Genomic DNA, 20,020 nt, shown 5'->3' with positions numbered 1-20,020 from the left:
ACAAATTGAGAGCACTTATGATATCTTTCTCGCAGATCTTTTTAGGTCCATTAGTTTCTAGATGGTTGATCAATAATGAAATTTTGTTTATTCATGGAAGTTAATAGTTATATACAGGATTGTCCTACACAAACACAAGCCACACACTCGCACAGTACAAGTTAAAACTCATAAAGGCATAACGAGTGAAGAGTCAGCAGCCATGCCAAAAGGGTCGGGACGACACGTGGCATGCTATGAGTGAATGAAAACAACGCATTCACACAAACCGTGGGATCACTTTAGCTGTGTCTTGTCCACTTGTCACTCCCAGAGCCAAAAACACCGCGTTCTTTTCTAAAAACCAGCCCCACCCATTCCGAAATATCTCATGCCAATATAAACACCAACTCTCGCTCCACTTTTCTCAAACTACAAAACTTTTAACTTCACCTGAAAAGAAGATAAAAGAGAGAGAAAATAAATATCTTATCAAACCAGACAGAACAGAGATCTTGTTACTTACTAGATTACACTCAGCCTTATCCAATTTTTTTTCAACGATGGACTCAGTCTCTACTTTTTCTGAACTGCTTGGCTCCGTGAACGAGTCTCCGGTTACTACGGTAGTAGGAGGTGATTATTGTCCCAGGTTGGCGGCAAGCTGTCCGAAGAAGCCAGCGGGTAGGAAGAAGTTTCAGGAGACACGTCACCCCATTTACCGTGGAGTTCGTTTAAGAAAGTCAGGTAAGTGGGTGTGTGAAGTGAGGGAACCAAACAAGAAATCTAGGATTTGGCTCGGAACTTTCAAAACCGCTGAGATCGCTGCTCGTGCTCACGACGTTGCTGCCTTAGCCCTCCGCGGAAGAGGCGCCTGCCTCAACTTCGCCGACTCGGCTTGGCGGCTCCGTATCCCGGAGACAACCTGCGCCAAGGATATCCAGAAGGCTGCTGCTGAAGCTGCATTGGCTTTTGAGGCCGAGAAGAGTGATCATGGCATGAACATGAAGAATACTACGGCGGTGGCTTCTCAGGTTGAGGTGAATGATACGACGACGGACCATGGCGTGGACATGGAGGAGACGTTGGTGGAGGCTGTTTTTACGGAGGAACAGAGAGAAGGGTTTTACATGACGGAGGAGACGAGGGTGGAGGGTGTTGTTACGGAGGAACAGAACAATTGGTTTTACATGGACGAGGAGTGGATGTTTGGGATGCCGACGTTGTTGGTTGATATGGCGGAAGGGATGCTTATACCGCGGCAGTCCGTACAATCGGGACACTACGATGACTTCGAAGGAGATGTTGACATGAACCTTTGGAGTTACTAATATTCGTATTTGTTTTTTGTTTTTTTTTAATTCTTCTGTGTGATGATATTTTACTATAAAAATTAGGATTCTGCCTTTATTTTTTTGTGGGGATCTTTATTTTTATTTTTGAAGTTTGGGAAACGAGTGTAAATGTTTCGCCATATGCTGAGTTTTTTTTTGTGTGCAGCATAATCATCTTGGTTTCCTAATATGCAATAAAGAAAATTTTAGTTTAAATAAAGAAAGAAGAACAAATAGAAGGATATTATTAAATCGGTAATCAAGTATTGGATTTAATAGCGAGATTTTATATTAAAATGATAAATATTTCACTATTTAAATATAAATTGTTTAAAAATAGAGTAATTGCACTAGATAAGTAAAAAAAACTTATTTTATTAGATATATCATATATGGAAAGGAGTTCAGAAATCACTGTGCATTTTCTCAAAACTCAAACCTAGCCTTATAGATAAATCTAAATCTACACCTATTTAGCTATATATTGCTGTTTTTTTTTTCTTTTTCTTTCGTCTGTCTTTTTTTTTTCATATTTGATCGTGAAATTTTCTGCTTCTTCCACTGATAAATAACTATTTATTTATTTTTTTCTTGTCTCTCTTCTTTCTCATTGGTTGTGAAATTCTCTGTTTGTAATATTTTTTGGTTTATTGTACTTTTTTGCTGATAATATTTTTTTTAGTAAATTCAATTTCATCTTCCAAATGTGAATCGGAAAAATCCGAACAATGAACAAAGTTGCAGCTGAAATACATCATCTTCCTCATCATATCTTTACCTGCTTTTAATTATTACCCTATGTTGTTGTGGAGTTGTATAATTTCACATACCCTTCTTACATGATTCTACAAATACTTTTGAAAAACAAACCATCTAACCTAATTACTATTCTATCTATGAATATTCACCTAAATTGGCCTAATTTAATCTAAGAATTTTTAATTTAAAAACATATTGTAAAAGGTTATAAATCTTTTGTGAATAGCATTTATGTAAACAAAGGGGTAATTGTAGTCTTTTAGGTGGCAGTAGAGCTCAAAAGAGATAAGTGACCAAGATGCAAAAGAAAAATATTTGTACAATGGATTAATAAATCCAACCGTTTAGTCCACTGAGCTATCTCTCCTAATAAAAAAACATACTATTAGACAAGAAAAAAAAAACAATATAGGACCTTAACTCTCTAGTTATAGAACTTTTTTTTTGAAATGGAAAATTATAGTATTTGGCTTGTATATCACTACAAAAAAAGAAGTATATTGAATCATTTATTCTAAATATTTGCATTAGTTATAAATGATACAAGTGAATTTTACATCATTTATAAAAATGACTCTGAAAGTGGTGATGCAAATAATTCACATCAGTTTAAAACATAATTGATGTTAACATTTATAATATTTGCATCATTTATTGTAATTGGTGTTAATATGCGTCACTTGCAAAAATTGATGTCAATATTTGTATCACTTAATATAAATGATGTTGAATATTTTTATCAGTTACAACAATTGATGTTAATGTGAATTTTAATTTTAAGGTAAATAAAATATTTGATTATTGATAAATTATTAATAATCCTATTATAATTTGTTCCGTAATTAATTATTATTATTAATTATTATTTTATAGCACAAATCTTTTTAATATCTATTAAGATTTTCATAACAGAAACAAAATTAAAGTATTATGAGATAATTTCTATTAATACATAAAAAATACCATTTACAGAATTGAAAAAAAAATCGTAAATCAAACTCAATAACATTGATTTGAATCGTGTATACATATTCTTGTGTTTGTTTCATGTTCTTCATTCCTCTGCTATATTTCTTCCTCTTGATTGCAAGTGTCCCAATAGCTATCATTTGAATATCATCACACTTGAATACATTTCCAACCTACAAAAAGTAAAAGATAATCAAAAGGATTAAATTTTTAGATCAACTATTCAAAAGTATAGATATCATAGAATTTTGAAGTACCTTTCTTTTCTGTTAGTTTATCCATAGATGTACGTAGAAGACATACTCTTCCAGTGATTAGTAGTGTCTCTCTCTATGATCTCAAAGTTCACAATATAAAACCCATTCTGAATAATATCGAAAGATATGAAGAAATGAAAACCAAACATGATAATATGAGAAAAGATTTTACAAAATGAATATGAGAGATCATCATCGAATATCAAAACTGTTAGCAACGTTCTTTAAAAGAGAGAGGAGTAGAAGAAGATGATTGTGGCGTGGTAATTAAGAGGATAGTGGATGATTTAAAAAAAATTTACTAGTCAAAATTTTGAGGAAAAATCGGGGCAAATCCCTATATTCATGGCAACAAATTTATCATGAATGACATATTTTGTTTTACAAAATATCTCAACAATGACCGTGAAATTAACCGCTAGTACTTAACTATGACATTAATTATAGCATTTTCATAGTAATTTTTCCTTTTAAGATAACTCATTTTTCATTATTTAGATATTTATATAGATTGTAGATACATGAATTTAAATAGTGATAGCTTTTATTTAATCAATATTCATTATCTGTTACAATTTATTAATACAAAATATCAGTTTATGTAAATACATTTAAATTTTTTTTTTGACGTTGAACTCATTTAAGCCATGAAGATTTTTAAAATGTTTATTTACATATATATAAACCACTATGCAAATTCAATCAATTTTATGAATTAATTAAAAATCAATACAATTTTTATAAGACATCCATTATTTATATTGATGATATAAATTTATATTATTAATATTGAATATTTTGACCTAAATTGTTTTTGACTAACTACCACGAACTCTACTTTAATTTAAACTGAATGATGTTAGTATCATTTTATTATTGATGTAACACTTGCTTCCTTTATTTAAATGATGTTAATTTTGTATCATTTATATAAGTAATGTTAACACTAATTTGTATATGTATCAGTTATTTAAATGATGTAAACTCATATTTTGTATCAGTTTCATTGAAATGATACTAAATAAATTAATAAAATATCATTTAGTATAACTGATGTTATAATAACATAATTTGTATCATTTGTTAATAAGTAATTTAAACTAGTATCATTTATGTTTATGATACTATTTATGTGATGCAATACATGTTTTTTTTTGTAGTGTATCCTTTCTTTTTTTTTCCAACTTGTAACTCTGAAGAATATCTTCGTAAAGTTTTAAAAGATGATCCTCGGATCTTTATTTAAATAGACTCGGTCGAGTGACAAGGGGACATGCCTTAAAGAAACATTTGTCAAAACTCAAAAGAGGATTTCCAGAAATGGAAAAATATAACCGAAGCAACCGCTTTCATCAAACCGTGAATTTACTGGAGACCAAAACGGTATTCCAAAAACAGAAAGATGGGTTCCACAAGAGAGCTCATGGGTCCGTCAAAATATCATAAACCGTGTCTTAACAGCGGAAACACTGTCCCTACGAGCCAAACTTTCCCATGCACTGGTGCCCTACGTAGCCCCACTATCACGTCGCCTTCAAGCCTTTACTTTCTACTTTCTTCTTAAGGAAAACATTTTATTGTGACATCTTTTCATCGCCACTAAATTTTTGCCCTTTGCGTTTGTCGTATTGTTTTTTTCTCCAAGGTGTCACTATACTCAATAGTGAGTAACGTGTGAGAATTGAGAGTGAGTGGCGACGAGAGTGACGTTCTTTTTCTTCTTTTTGTATGCGAATATATGTTAGGAAAGATACTCTACATTGAGATAGTACAACTATTTGTGTTTTTTATCAGATTAAAGACCTTTCTGTGCCCACGTGATTATATTTAAACCACAAGTTCTTTTTTTGAACAAGAACCACAAGTTTTTTTCTCTAATACTATTTGAGATATTTTATCGATAGTCGACCAAACAAAAATAATATTTTACTGGTATAAGGATATTTGAGTGTAATAATGTAGGGTCTGATTGTATAACACATCTATCGCAACAAAAGTAGAGTAATTAAAATTAACGCTTGGTTACGCTCGTTTGACACTAGAAAAAGGAAAACAACTAAAGTAATAAAAATTCTATAAGTTACGCTACATATGAAAGATGTTTTACTCTCAATAAATGTAGCAAAACTCAGCGCAACATATATTTGTAATTATTTTTTACTCTTATTTTATTCTTTTCATTTACTCCCAGTTCAACTTTTCTTTACCAATCACACTCGTAGAGTTTTGTCATACTGATTGGAAAAACTTGAATAAATGTAAACAAAACTGTAGGCGTAAATCATTTTGTCAAAAAAAAAATAATGTAGAGTTGTAATACTTTTTGACTTTTTTTTACATTAAAGTATTAAACACTTCTCTTATGAGAGACACTTTCTGATAAAGACTATGTGTGTTTTTTCAAAATTTGTTTTGTGGGAAAATCAAAAATTGTAGATAACCAGTTATGGACGATATGAATTACGGATGATAAATTGTTGACGACGAATTGTAGAGGACGAGTAACTTGTGGATATATAAATATAAAAAATACAAAATATGTGTAATGATTTATTTTTACTATTACAAATTTGAAATGTTAAAAATAAATTGACTTGTATGTAAAATATGTGAATGAATAGCAAAATAAAAATGAAAAATGTGGATTAGTGAAGATGTGGAAATAGAAATGTTGATTATTGAAAACGTGGACACAAAAATACGGTTGGTATAATGGAAAAATGAGTTGGATTAGATGTGACCACGGGGGGAGTCTCCAGCAAATTGGTGTACAGTGGTTCGAAAGATGAGATCTTTAGTGAGTTAGAACCAAAATTCGATCGTGGTGGTGCCGTCGGCGACAGTGGGAATAATGGTGGAAATGTGTTTATGTGGGTTTTTTTTAGAAGAGGCGAAGAACAACGTTTTAAAGGTATCAACTAATGACCTCGGTGTGAAGATGTTTATGTCTATGACTAATTTATAGTTTTTCTATCAACGCGTTGGTGTCCACATCCACATTTAATTTTGTTTACATGTTAATATATATATATATATATATATATATATATATCCTAACAATAGAGAATTTATATATAATTTATCATGATATATATTTTGTTTAATATATTTTAGAATTTGAGATAAAAGTAAATGAAAACATAAAATAGAATAAGAAAAACAATAAAGTAAAATAAGAAGAGGAGAGAGACTTATGTGATTGAGAAAAAAATATCTAGTTTCATTCTTTTAGTTTAGGGCCATAAGAACTTTTTCTACAAAAAGTGTGTATCAAGTGACAAATATCTTATAGTGTAATTGAAATGTGATAATATGTCTTTAAGCGTAGAAAATTCGATAATGTATTGGTCAAATACTCTGCTCCCTGGCTTAAGATGAAACTAATATCATTTGTGATTTGGTAAAATAGATCTAATACTATTTATATTATAGTAGACTACATCAACTTAGTAATTTAAGAAACATCTGACTGGAGATAAGTGACAAACACAATTGAATACCATATTTTATTTGAACTAATCCATGCTGTATGTACCTTATAGAACTCTTATAATCCATATCATTAAACCATTTCTGTCTCCTGTTTTGATTCTTATTTTCGGTACTTTAGCATTCTTTTTGGTATGTTACTAGTAATATAAGATAGACGGACTTGCTTCATAGGATATGCATGTCTTTGTGGAAAGTAAACCCGTAACCATTGTCAGGGTTGGCCCTAATATGTTTCTTATAGAAAGCGGAACATACACCATACTAAACTTGGGTGTAAGTAAATGTTGTCTCAAATGGTGTTTTTAAAAGAGGTGTTCTGACTCCTAGCTTTATAACTGTCTCTTATATATACAACTTAAAAGTAGTTGAATCGTGTAAGCATTAATATTCTACGTTGCGGCGTTACAATCTCCAGTTCGTAAATACTTAGTCCTTTTTGCTGTGAAATTATTAGACCATCACTAATCCCAGTTTTTAAAATGAAAATTTTAACTTCGGCTAAGAGATGATTCTTATTTTTTTAGATTTTAACTAAGAAAAGTTAAAAATCATTTTTTAAATAAAAGATATAAAAACTGTTTTTAGTCGAAAAATGTAAAATAAATAAATAAAAAATGTCAAATTATAAATTAAGAATCCCAGATAAGAAACCAGGTTAATCATACTCTTAAGATATCGACGAGATCAATATTGACGAGAGTACAGTTAAGAAAAACAAAGATATATATATATTAATGAGATTGTGGGTGGAAATCGAGGGTATGCAAAGGTTGTAAAGATTTGTCAATATCTTACTGTAGGAAATTACCTTCATGAACAAATATATTGTTTACATTTATGCTTATTTTACAACAGGTGTGCATAAGCTACTAATCAAGCGCATGAGTTGGTATTCTTGCATTCCTAATTCGAGCCCCGGTGGAAGGAGTGAATTAAGCATGTTTCTGTTTAAGATCAAAGGATGGCTCCCAGTGGCGGATCTAGAAATTTTTCTGAGTGGGGGCAAAAAAAAATTTGATCTACTAGTTAGGTTTTATATGATATTTTACATGAATGAGTTGTATATCTTAAACATCTAACAGAAAATAAACTAAATAATACAGCTAAAATTTTTTATGTAACTTTTGAATAACTTTTGAAGAAAAAGAACGAACCACTAAGAAAAAAAAACTGAAACCATTTGTCAAAACAAAATTGAATAACAAGAATAAATGACCAAAAATATTGGAAAGAACTAAGGAAAAGAACGATGTAAAAATAAATACTAACATATGGAATAAATTAAATCAGAAAAGTGAAAGAAGAAAAATATATAAAAACAGTGCAAGAAGATGTAGGTGGGAATTTGAACCTCGGTTTGAGTGGGGGTAAAAAGAAGCTTTTGCGAACAATGCTGCGAGATACTTGATAATTCTAGTAGAAATAAATTTAGTTGTAAATTATTATGGGGCAGCTGCACCCTTCCTGGGTTTAGTAGATTCGCCCATGATGGCTCCATGCAGAGGGGGAGATTAAGTCCATAATATCCCCAACTCTTCCTAGAATAACCGAATTTTTTTTTTTTGCGTTTATAAATTATTGTAACTTTTAACGTAATTCAGATTGAAGTACTTTCTAATTCTTAACTGCTCTGCACTTTCCGTTGATGTTGATATGTGAAGCTGGAGGATTAGTCACCGTCTGAACAAATTATATTAGCTAAGACATTTCCATTTCCACATATAATTTACTCTATAAATAGAATGAGAGATGGAGTATGAACAAAAAATAAAAATCACTCTGCTTATAGAGTAATTTATTTTTTTGTTTATACTTCATTTTCACTCTATTTCTGGAATAAATTATGGAGTGGAATAAAGATTTTTAAGTTGGTTTCTGTCTCTTCAGTGTTTTAGCCATTTCTTTTTGTTGCGTTCGAACTAGCAACTTTGATAACATAACATATTATATGTTTTATGGTATGTAAGTTAAATAAGTTTGTAACGTAAAATTAATTGATAATATGTAGATTGATCTATACTTTGATGTGAGACTTTATTGTTGTGTCAATTGGATACGATAGTTTTTCTTTGCCATTAATTTCAAAATAGTAAGTAAGAATTGATGGGATAAAAAAATTGCAACTTTTGGATCAAAGCGAGTACCTAACTAATTAGATTGTGTAGATCATATTCTGATTCTGATATGATATTAAATTAGATAATCTGTCAATATAAAACTAATTTGTGATTAATAGATTAGTTCATATTCTAATTACTTATAATATGTGACGTTGTTATAATATGACAGAATTTGCTTATATGCTAGTAGTTCATATGGTGATTTTTATCGGTTCTGACGAGTTTCGGGTTGAGTTTATACACTTTAATGGCTGGTTCCGAGGGGACAAACAAAAAACTTGTCAGATTACCTCTGAGGTAGAAAAGTATTAGGTTATTTATTCTTCAAATATGAAAATGATCGTTTTTGTACACTTAGAAAAGTGACTCACTCACATCAAAAGTGTCTATCATATAACATTTTTAAAAGAGTGCTCTTATGCATATGATACCAACTAAAAAGAAATAGAGTACTTTATGATATCTTTTTATTAGATCTTTAGGTCCATTAGTTTCTAGATATTTGATCAATAATGACATTTTGTTTATTCATGGTAAGTCTGGGCACGGATCGGATATCCGGGTTTTTGAAGGTATTTGTGATTTGCTTCGAATGTTACGGATATCTAATTTTCCGATTTGCTTTGCTTCGGAAAAATACGGATATTCGGAAAAACGGATATCCGGAAAATAAATAGATATTTGCGGATATTTGCGGATACTTACGAGTATCTCATTTGTTTTGATTAATACAAATAATCTTAAAAATTCGATTTAAATTTGTTTTGTAAAATATTTTTTTGCATGATATAAAAGATAAAAATTAAAAGATATAGTGAATCTACATATTTTGTAAATTTTAAACTTAGTTAACAATTATAATAACATAAAACTTAAGAAAAAAATTATAATTGTCATAAATGTTTTCTTTTCCTTTTATGTAATACTTTTATTATATAAATAATAATGTGAAATAGAATCTATCAAATCATATGTTAGAATAATAATTATATAATTTTATACATTTAAAACTTTAAATATAATCAAAATATACATGTATTTATATATTGACGGATCGGATCGGATATTCGCTTCCCAAAATTTTAATATTTGTGATTTGCTTCGATTTCAACGGATATTGAATTTTAATATTTGCTTTGCTTCGGAAGCTTACGGATATTCGGAATTTTCGGATCGAATAGCAACGGATAACGAATCGAATCAAATTTCACGGATAAAATGCCCACCCCTAATTCATGGAAGTTAATAGATAAAACAGAGTTGTCCTACACACCACAAACACAGCCACACACTCCCACAATAAAGGTATAACGAGTGAAGAGTCAGCAACCATACCAAAAAGGTCAAGAGGACACATGGCAGCCTATTCGTGAATCAAAAATCCATTCACACAAAACCGTGGGACCATTTTAGCTTCGTCCTGTCCACTTGTCATCCCCAGAGCCAAAAACAGCGTGTTCTTTTCTAAAAAACAGCCCCACCCGTTTCCAAATATCTCATGCCAATATAAACACCAACTCTCGCTCTACTTTTCTCAAACCACACACTCTTATCTCCACCTGAAAAAGAACATAAAGAGAGATAGAGAGATAAAATAGATATTTTATCAAACCAGACAGAACATAGATCTTGTTACTTACTCACTACACTCAGCCCTATCCACTTTCTCAAATGGAGTTTCCAACAATGAGCTCATTCTCTTCTTCATCTGAAATGCTTAGCTCCGAGAACGAGTCTCCGGTTATGACAGGCGCCGATTATAGTCCCATGCTGGCGGCGAGCTGTCCGAAAAAACCGGCGGGTAGGAAGAAGTTTCAGGAGACACGGCACCCGATTTACAGAGGAGTTCGCCTTAGAAAATCAGGTAAGTGGGTGTGTGAAGTGAGGGAACCGAACAAGAAATCTAGGATTTGGCTCGGAACTTTCAAAACAGCTGAGATCGCTGCTCGTGCTCACGACGTCGCCGCCTTAGCCCTCCGCGGAAGAGGCGCCTGCCTCAACTTCGCCGACTCGGCTTGGCGGCTCCGTATCCCGGAGACAACCTGCGCAAAGGATATCCAGAAGGCGGCTGCTGAAGCTGCATTGGCTTTTGAGGCCGAGAAGAGTGATCATGGCATGAACATGGAGGATACGACGGCGGTGGCTTCTCAGGTTGAGGTGAATGATACGACGACGGATCATGGCGTGGACATTGAGGAGACGATGGTGGAAGCTATTTTCACGGAGGAACAGAGAGAAGGGTTTAACATGGCAGAGGAGACGAGGGTGGAGGGTGTCGTAACGGAGGAACAGAGCAATGGGTTTTACATGGATGAGGAGTGGATGTTCGGAATGCCGACATTGTTGGCTGATATGGCGGAAGGGATGCTTTTACCGCCGCCGTCCGTACAATCGGGACATAATAATGATGACTTCGAAGGAGATGTTGACATGAACCTTTGGAATTACTAATATTAGTATTTTTTCTTTTCCAATTCTTTTGTGATATTTCACTATAAAAATTCGGATTCTACCTTTATTTTTTTGTGGGGATCTTTATTTTTCTTTTTAAGTTTGGGAAACGGGTGTATATGTTTCACCATGGTGTTGTCAAAAATGCTGGGTATTTTCTTGTGTGTGTAGCATAATCATCTTTGTATGCAAAGAAACAAATTTTGGTTCTAATAAAAAAAAAGAGGAAATAGAAGGAATGTTACTAAATAAAAAAAGAAAATAATCAAAAGGTAAATTAGTATAGATTTTAAAGTGATCATTATTAAAAAGGGACCAATATTCTATATTCATATATAAATTGTTATAGATTCTTGACAAAAAAAATTGTTATAAATTCTGATATCCAGCTGAGTAATAGAATAGCCGTTTGCTGTAAAAAAAAAAATTCTGGTATCCAGAAGTTATTAATTTTAAAACATATTTAAAAGGTTATAAATCTTGTATGAATAAATAGCAGAAATCCTTAGCATTTCTGCAAAATAGAAACAATATAGGGCACTTCAGTAATTACAAAAAGTTATGGATAGCGAATAATCGGAGCAACATTTTTAGAAAAATCAACACTATTAAAAGTTTAGGTACACTTGGTCCACATTTAAACAAAATCCGCCTTATTTTGTAAATAGAAAAAGTACAGGTACTAAATAAATATAAAAAACTAACAGAAATTGAGAAGCGCGTTGGACAGAGAGAGAGAGATTATCAATGGCGTCGTCTGCAACCACTCTTCTCTTCCACCACGGCTCTACTCGACTCATCCCTCGCAGACGATGCCAATCGCCTCTACTCAGAACGTGCATACCAAAGCCATTTCTCTCCCTCCGCAGCTCACGTGGCTCCTCCTCCACTGCGCCGCTCGTGCTTTCGCCGAAGGCGAAATCGGTCGGATTACCTCGCGCTTACGTCACCGGAGCGCCGCCGATCGTGGGAGAAGAGGACCCGAAGATCGACGACGGATCGAAATCGGAGGCGGAGAAGGAGGAGGAATCGAAGGATTTGATCAAATGGGGGCTTGTGTGGAGCTTGATGAGCAAGCACAAGCTCAGGCTCCTTGTTTGCTTATTGACTCTTGTTGGATGCAGCACTTGCACTCTCTCGATGCCTGTGTTTTCAGGTAATCGATGTTCTTCGATTCAGCCTCACGTTATTGTGGAATGATAGTGTGCTGGTTTGGTTTAGTTTTTCTATTTTTAGTTAGGCAAAATCTATGTTCAAATTGATTAGGCGCGCGTCTAGACCGATTTAATTAGTACCTCGACGGATATTTTTAAATTCGGTTTTGTTTATGTTCGATTTGCTGACTAGGTAGACATCTAGGCACCAACCTAGACCGATTTTTAGAACATTGGAATGGTTGATATTTACACAATACGCCATGGCCACATATCTTGCATAATAGTTCATGTAGATTCATAATAGTTCGTGTAATTTCATATAATTCATGTAGTTTGTAGCGATGTAACACATAATAATAGTTCATGTGATTCATTCACAGTCCGTATAGTTTCCAATATACTACTATTTTTCATGTGGTTCATGTGCTGGTTTTGCTGGTGTGGCTGACAATTTTTTTTTTTCATTATTGATTGAGTTAAATATGTATTGGTTCTGTGTCACAAGTAACTGTGAGTGTTATGTTTTGAGATGTAAAGGTAGATTCTTTGAAGTGTTGATTGGCGTGAGGCCGGATCCTCTGTGGCAGCTGCTGAGCAAAATCGCTGTTTTGTATTCGTTGGAACCCGTCTTTACTATTGTTTTTGTAACTAACATGAATGCTATCTGGGAAAGCGTTATGGCAACGCTAAGAGCTCAGATTTTCAGAAGGGTTTTGATCCAGAAGGTATGGTTTGTTTCGTATGATCCATAATTTGCTGAATGTTTACCACCTGAATATCTTTGATGTTGGTTTTCTTTATGTATTTGCAGGCAGAGTTTTTTGACAAATATAAGGTTTGTGTTTTTTTTTATCTCTTGGTTTGTTCAGGGGGATTGGGACTTTTGGGCTGAGTTCATTTGTTGTAGGTAGGAGAGCTGACGGGGCTGCTTACGTCTGATCTTGGCGCTCTGAACAGCATTGTGAATGATAACATCTCAAGAGATCGTGGATTTAGGGCATTTTCTGAGGCAAGCCATTTCTTTACTATGCAAATGTGAGATCGGTGTTTGTGTTTCCACTTTGCATAATGAATAGTTGAACACAGACTTAATCTTAGCTTGGTGTTTTGTTGCTCGTATTTTTGGAGTTCTATACATGACAAAGAGTATCCTGTTGCATCTCAAGAATGCACAGTTCCTATGGCTTATGTTTTTTTTAAAAAATCTTTTTAGGTTTTTGGAACAATCTGCATATTATTTACTCTATCTCCTCAACTTGCACCTGTGCTTGGTTTATTGATGCTCGCTGTGTCAGTTTTAGTTGGTAAATTCTCCAGGCCTTCATTTTTTCCTGAACTTATTGTTTGGTACACCTTGGTCATTTTTGCTCACGTTTAATTGTGCTCATTTGGTCAAAAGCTGTGTACAAAAGATCGACTGTTCCTGTTTATAAAGCACATGGATTAGCCCAAGCAACAATGTCTGATTGTGTATCAGAAACGTTCTCTGCAATCCGAACTGTAAGTACTTGACTTCATCATATTGTATGTTTTGGCTGTAGTAACTTTTGATTTTCCTTTAACGAAGCAAGTATTTTTCTCTCTTATAGGTAAGATCGTTCAGTGGTGAAAAACGTCAGATGTCTCTCTTTGGTAGTCAGGTCATATTTCAACTTCTTACTAGCTATAAGTCAACTCTTTTAAACAAATATTGTTTTTGTTCCAACTGTTCCAGGATCTTTTATTCTAACCATCTGTTTGATGTACAGATTCTTTCTTACCAGCGTAGCGGCTTAAAGCTTGGTACTTTCAAATCAATAAATGAATCTATAACAAGAGTTGCTGTTTATATTTCTCTATTGGCTCTGTACGCTCTTGGGGGAAGCAAGGTCAAGACGGTAAGATATGCCTGCCTGTAAGACTTTTTGATTGCTATTATGGTTGAAATGAAGCTTCATGCCCATTAAGGCAAAAAGAAAATGGTGACTAGATGTTTTAAGCTAGGACAAAGTTACCACCGTCTGAAATTTTATAAATCATCAGAACTAAATAATCAAGTTTCTTTTATCTCTATTTTGTTTAGTTTCTTATGCTGTTACTTTTACTCCTCTGCACTTTATCTTTCTTGGTTCTTATCTTTTAAATTTTTTTTTTCCTACGCAGGGAGAGCTTGCTGTTGGAACAGTTGTTTCCTTCATTGGATACACATTTACTCTAACGTTTGCTGTTAGTACCTCTATCCACAAGGCACTTATGGTTACCCATATACATGTAATTTAGTTTACCATGGTCGTTGCTTCTGTTTGCCAGGTCCAAGGGCTTGTAAACACGTTTGGAGATCTACGTGGAAGTTTCGCTGCTATCGAGAGGATCAACTCCATTTTAAATGCGGTGGACATAGATGAGGCTCTTGCCTACGGGTTAGAAAGAGATATACATACAAAGAAAGTTCAAGATGAAAACCTTAGATTATTCTTGTCTTCTGGTCCTAATTTGAATATCCGTCACCTCGATAAGTACTACATGTCAGATCTGAAATCAACGAACAATCTACGTACATTGACTTGGGCAGGAGATGTCTGTCTTGATGGTAAAATCAGACCAAGAAAACTCTCCTCATATCATCATACTTCAAGATCACCCAAACTTCCCTTGAACTGAGGTTGTACAGCTAAGCTGAGGGTTTTCCATTTTCTGATTTTGTCTAGTGTAGATTTGGATTTTGCTTATCCCCTACGACCCGATGTGAAAGTTCTTGATGGGTTCAGTTTGACGTTGAAAGCTGGGACCGTAACTGCACTTGTTGGCTCTAGTGGTGCGGGAAAAAGTACTATTGTACAGTTATTGGCACGCTTCTACGAGGTAATCGGCTCTCCTCTTCCATCTGAAGTCTGTGAAGACTAATTTTGAAGCTGCTTTTACATCATACTGATGGGTTGAGTTCCCAATTCTCGCAGCCAACACAAGGACGTATTACTGTGGCTGGAGAGGATGTGAGAATGTTTGACAAGAGTGAATGGGCTAAGGTTATCTCAATTGTGAATCAGGTGTGTATCCGTACATGTATTGGGTCAATCTTGGTGGATTATATCTTCTTCTCTTTTTAGATGGTTATGATTCTTGTGTGACTCAGGAACCCGTTCTCTTTTCCCTCTCTGTGGCCGAGAATATTGCATATGGTCTCCCTAATGATCATGTGTCCAAGGACGACATCGTTAAGGCAGCCAAAGCTGCCAACGCTCATGAGTTCATAATCTCACTTCCCCAGGTTCGGATTCCTGACCTTATGTGCAACAACTCCCCTGTTCTTCTTGAAAATGGAGTTAAGCTCCTCTTACCAATACTGGTGTTTTGTTAATAGGGGTACGATACACTGGTGGGTGAACGAGGAGGCCTGCTTAGCGGAGGACAGAGACAGGTATAAAGACATTAAATGCTATGTGTTTTGTTGTTCCTCGCAGACTTTTGCTACCGCTTTGATGTACTTGTTTATCAACGTTTCAGAGAGTTGCAATAGCCCGGGCTTTACTGAAGAACGCCCCCATCTTGATTCTCGATGAGGTGAGAGACTCTTTTGTTTAATAATCTCATCTTTGATTGACTGTTTGGATGGGAGAGAAGGAACAATATGCAAACAGTTCAAATGATATTCTAGAACAGAGAAGGAGCGAATTACAACTTAAAGCAGATAGAGCTTTAAGATAAACATGAGACCCCTCTGCTTATTCTCTCTTCCATTCTTGTTGCAGGCCACGAGTGCGCTTGATGCAGTGAGCGAACGTTTGGTCCAGAGTGCGTTGAACCGTCTGATGAAAGACAGGACAACTTTAGTCATCGCTCACAGATTAAGCACAGTCCAGAGCGCGCATCAGATCGCTGTATGCTCTAGTGGGAAGATCATAGAGCTTGGAACTCATTCTGAGTTGGTGGCGCAAAAGGGATCATATGCTTCACTTGTTGGCACTCAGAGGCTGGCCTTTGAATAATCTAATCAATCTAAAAGTTCTTTTACAAGTTTTACTCAAATAGAAGACCATACAAACAGATTATAGATTGTTACATGTGTAATCTGAAACAAAAATTACTATAAAATGGTGTTTCAAGTGTTATATTCCAAGAACTTATTTCAATGCAAAGCAATTACCAAATAGTTAATAGAAATTTGATTTTGATAATAAGTGGTTGGTATAGGTTTCTACAAAGAGAAGTATCAGAGTCACAGAGGTCAATGGTGGTTTTAGTTTCTATGGTAATGATCTTCTGTTCGCTGGTGCACAAGCTAAATGTTTGACCGGTGTATGGCTTTTGTCTAGATATACAACTAACCTTCTTAATGAACAAATAGCCCGTCTAGCTCAGTTGGTAGAGCGCAAGGCTCTTAACCTTGTGGTCGTGGGTTCGAGTCCCACGGTGGGCGAATTGTTTTTTCCTTTCACGACCTTTTTTGTTCCTGGGCCCTTTTTCTTTTGTTGTTTTTAATCTAGTTTCACTGCATTTGACAAGGTAAGTTTTGTTTCTCACCATACGTAATAAGATATTACTGCACTCGAAGACCATAGTCTCACTGCCTTTAACAAGCTTTTTTCTTGCGTAGAAAAGTACTTAACCTATTGTTTTTTCTCTTTTGAGTTCCACAAGTTTGATCCATCTGCTCAATTACAACTTCACAGGGTCTAACTTTCTTCAGATCTAAAGCTATGAGTTGATTTTTTGGAGAGAGAGGATAAATCAATTTGATTTTGATTGTGAGAACTTGGGTGAGAGAGATATATGAGGAGAAGATGGACTAAAACCATTTTTTTTGTGCAACCAAGTATTTAAAAAAATAGATTAATGTGAACCAAGTATTTATCAATAAGATTTGGAACATTAAAAAAGACAAGCAAAACTAGTGATAAAAAAAAAAGACAAGCAAAACTAGTTGACTATTTTTTGGACAAGGAAAAAAATAGAATATTAAAAACTTAGTAAAATTAATATCTTTATAAAATTTAGCATAAATAACAAAAGTTTCCTGAGCGTTATATCACATCAGATAAAAATAGCAGACTAGTTGACTTAGGGCTTTGTGTCTCCTGCTTACGCAGTTTTAAGGAGATGAAGACCAAAGAGAGAATCATCGAGGGATAGTTCTATAGTCTACGACTCTTTCACCAAATTCTCTTCATTTTTCACAAGTTTTATTGCTCTTTCCACTTTTTAATCCCTTTTTGTTTTCTTTTCTTGTAAAAGTTATTCTTTGTTCATATCACAGAGGTTTTTGGTCGGCTAGATTTCTGTTCTTGTAAAGTTCTTTTAAAGGCGAACGCCGCATCTTGTCAAAATAAACTTAAAAGGGTTTTGTGCGCTATCTTTAATTTTTTTCCAGATTTATTTACCAACATATTTTCTAGGGAAGTTTTCAGATCTAGTCTTTAGATCTCTCCAAAATATCTTTAAGAAACCATTTGTTGGCTTTGGATTCATATCCAAGTGAGTTCATTCTTTTTTGAAAGAAACAAATTTTTCCTTTCCCAATAATCTTTCAGATTTTAGGGTTTCTAATTAAAGGATTCATTAATCATGGCAGGAAGATGGTGAGAGGGAAGATCGAAATCAAAAGAATCGAGGACATGACTAGCAGACAAGTCACGTTCTCCAAGCGTAGGAAAGGTCTCCTGAAGAAGGCTCACGAGCTTTCAGTTTTATGTGATGCTCAAGTAGCCGCCATCGTCTTCTCTCAGACAGGAAGATTATATGATTTCGCTAGCTCCGAGTAAGTACCTATCACTTATGAACCTTTTGATCCAACACTCATTTGTATATATATACACCATTATTTGTGATGTTAAGCTCTTAATTAATTAGGTAAGATTGTTTGTACTAGCTGGAGATTTCTAAACATGTAGTTGAGTTTAATTTCCCCCAAAATATTCCCTATGAAATTGCTTTGATTTTCTTTAATTAGGCATATCTATCTATACTATTAAAGCAGAATCCCTCATAGGATTCTGCCCCTGTTTTTTCAACTTAATTACAACCAAATGCCACTGCCATTTTCTTCCTTTTTTTAAATGAAAATCGTCCATTATAATTGGCCAACCAGAACCACCTATTTTTAAGCCCATTCACGACAACTTTTACACAAAAACTGATTCGAACATTCATTTATACCAACTCAATCTGTTTAAACTCATTTGGAATATAACATAACCCACTAAAAATTTACCCAATTCGATACCCTAAAATTTAAGGTTTGCGAGATAAAACTCAGAAAAAACCTGTATCTAATACCATAAGACTTGAAATTTTCGATTTATGAATTTGACAAAATATAGTATTTACATTTTAGTACCACTTGAATGAAGAACCAATTAAAATATTGAATGTGAACCAAAAAAATAACAATCTATTAACATTTTATCAATTAGTGGATTTATAAAGAATAAGAATGTATTTTTAATTGAGTTATAGATTAACCCATTCACTTTTATTCCATTATTGAAATCGATTCAATAGATGTTAAGGAATATTCTGTGTTTTAACTACTTGGTCACTAATAAATATTTTTTTTTCTAATAAAGAAAGGATTTCTAAAGATTATAAAAGTTACCTAATATCACGGTGCATGATATCCAACTAATTATATTAACGTGGCCAACACCCACCGATTATATTGGAGCTTTCAAATGGTACCCATATTTACAATAAATGATAGCGATAATATAGATATTATAGCGATAATATAGATATTATAGTTTAGAAAAATCTAGTGGGATACGATTTGGAGTATGCCCCAAGGTTTCCCAATAACCTAAGCACCTCTCCCTTTAACCTCTTCATATTATAAATACCGTAGACCCCTTCCTATTGAAACCACTACCGTCAAAAACACTGCCCTTAAAGAAACCTACTGCTTGCAGCAAAACATAACCTAAGCAAATCCAAACATTGGAAGCTTCTAATGAAATAGTGACAGGCATCAAATATTTGAGGTCCTAGAAGATTACTTGGTTTGTTCATGTGAAGGTTCTACACTCTTGGAAACAAAACATAACAGGGAAAACCATGTAATTTGTATTGGCTGATGAGAATGTAAGCATTCTTTTCTGTCTACATATGTTTCTGTCTACTCATCGTTGATGTTTTTTCTAATATTGCGATTTGTTGTTAATAATTTTCATTCCTATAAAGGGTCATAACATAGCCATTAATATATCCAGTCACATGAATGATTAGTTGTATCTGAGTTTGGTCGACTTTCAAACTATTTCGAATGGATCACTTGATTGCAATATCTTATTTGTAATTATACACAAGTCATTATGCATTTAAATCTCTGAATATTTGCTATCAATACTAACATGTTTCTACTTTTTTTTTTCAGATTTGCTGGGACAGGTATTGAACTGTGGTGAGGTCGAGATGATCCAATGTATTCGGGAGAAGCGACGGAAGAAGCTTGAGTTCACCCTACACGACATCCAATAAGTTTGGTAGCATCTTTAACCCACTAGAACCTGTACATACGTAACATAATTTTA

At 34.0% G+C, this 20,020-nt stretch overlaps 4 protein-coding genes, 1 long non-coding RNA gene and 1 other non-coding gene across 6 annotated transcripts in view; 5 read left to right on the top strand and 1 right to left on the bottom strand.

Annotated features, from left to right (window-relative positions):
* Window positions 1-512: 512 nt before the first annotated feature.
* LOC108820799 (dehydration-responsive element-binding protein 1B-like) lies at window positions 513-1,466 on the top strand. Its single transcript, XM_018593808.2, has one exon. It carries the CDS (start codon window positions 543-545, stop codon window positions 1,308-1,310), a length of 768 nt encoding a protein of 255 aa, XP_018449310.1. The 5' UTR covers window positions 513-542; the 3' UTR covers window positions 1,311-1,466.
* An 8,999-nt stretch (window positions 1,467-10,465) lies between these two features.
* LOC108834735 (dehydration-responsive element-binding protein 1B-like) lies at window positions 10,466-11,547 on the top strand. Its single transcript, XM_018608062.2, has one exon. It carries the CDS (start codon window positions 10,582-10,584, stop codon window positions 11,359-11,361), a length of 780 nt encoding a protein of 259 aa, XP_018463564.1. The 5' UTR covers window positions 10,466-10,581; the 3' UTR covers window positions 11,362-11,547.
* Window positions 11,548-12,073: 526 nt separating this feature from the next.
* LOC108823088 (ABC transporter B family member 28) lies at window positions 12,074-16,606 on the top strand. The gene is made up of 16 exons (XM_018596326.2): window positions 12,074-12,517; window positions 13,056-13,243; window positions 13,330-13,353; window positions 13,426-13,527; window positions 13,732-13,822; window positions 13,918-14,018; window positions 14,108-14,158; window positions 14,267-14,395; window positions 14,661-14,723; window positions 14,808-15,087; window positions 15,211-15,359; window positions 15,455-15,544; window positions 15,631-15,765; window positions 15,859-15,915; window positions 16,002-16,058; window positions 16,247-16,606. Exons 1-16 carry the CDS (start codon window positions 12,109-12,111, stop codon window positions 16,481-16,483), a joined length of 2,163 nt encoding a protein of 720 aa, XP_018451828.1. The 5' UTR covers window positions 12,074-12,108; the 3' UTR covers window positions 16,484-16,606.
* A 235-nt stretch (window positions 16,607-16,841) lies between these two features.
* On the top strand, window positions 16,842-16,914 carry TRNAK-CUU (transfer RNA lysine (anticodon CUU)). Its single transcript has one exon. It is a non-coding gene; the product is annotated as a tRNA-Lys (tRNA).
* A 625-nt stretch (window positions 16,915-17,539) lies between these two features.
* Window positions 17,540-19,990, top strand: LOC130498357 (uncharacterized). The gene is made up of 3 exons (XR_008937250.1): window positions 17,540-17,969; window positions 18,067-19,571; window positions 19,864-19,990. It is a non-coding gene; the product is annotated as an uncharacterized LOC130498357 (long non-coding RNA).
* Window positions 19,990-20,020, bottom strand: part of LOC130498958 (serine/arginine-rich splicing factor RS40) — a 2,275-nt gene continuing 2,244 nt past the window's right edge. The window contains exon 6 of the mRNA XM_056992821.1: window positions 19,990-19,996. Coding sequence (XP_056848801.1) covers window positions 19,990-19,996 — 7 coding nt within the window. The remainder of the gene's footprint in view (window positions 19,997-20,020) is intronic.

The sequence above is a fragment of the Raphanus sativus genome, chromosome 8, assembly GCF_000801105.2.
Source record: "Raphanus sativus cultivar WK10039 chromosome 8, ASM80110v3, whole genome shotgun sequence".
NCBI classification, from domain to species: domain Eukaryota; kingdom Viridiplantae; phylum Streptophyta; class Magnoliopsida; order Brassicales; family Brassicaceae; genus Raphanus; species Raphanus sativus.
This window is presented reverse-complemented; position numbering and strand designations above follow the sequence as displayed.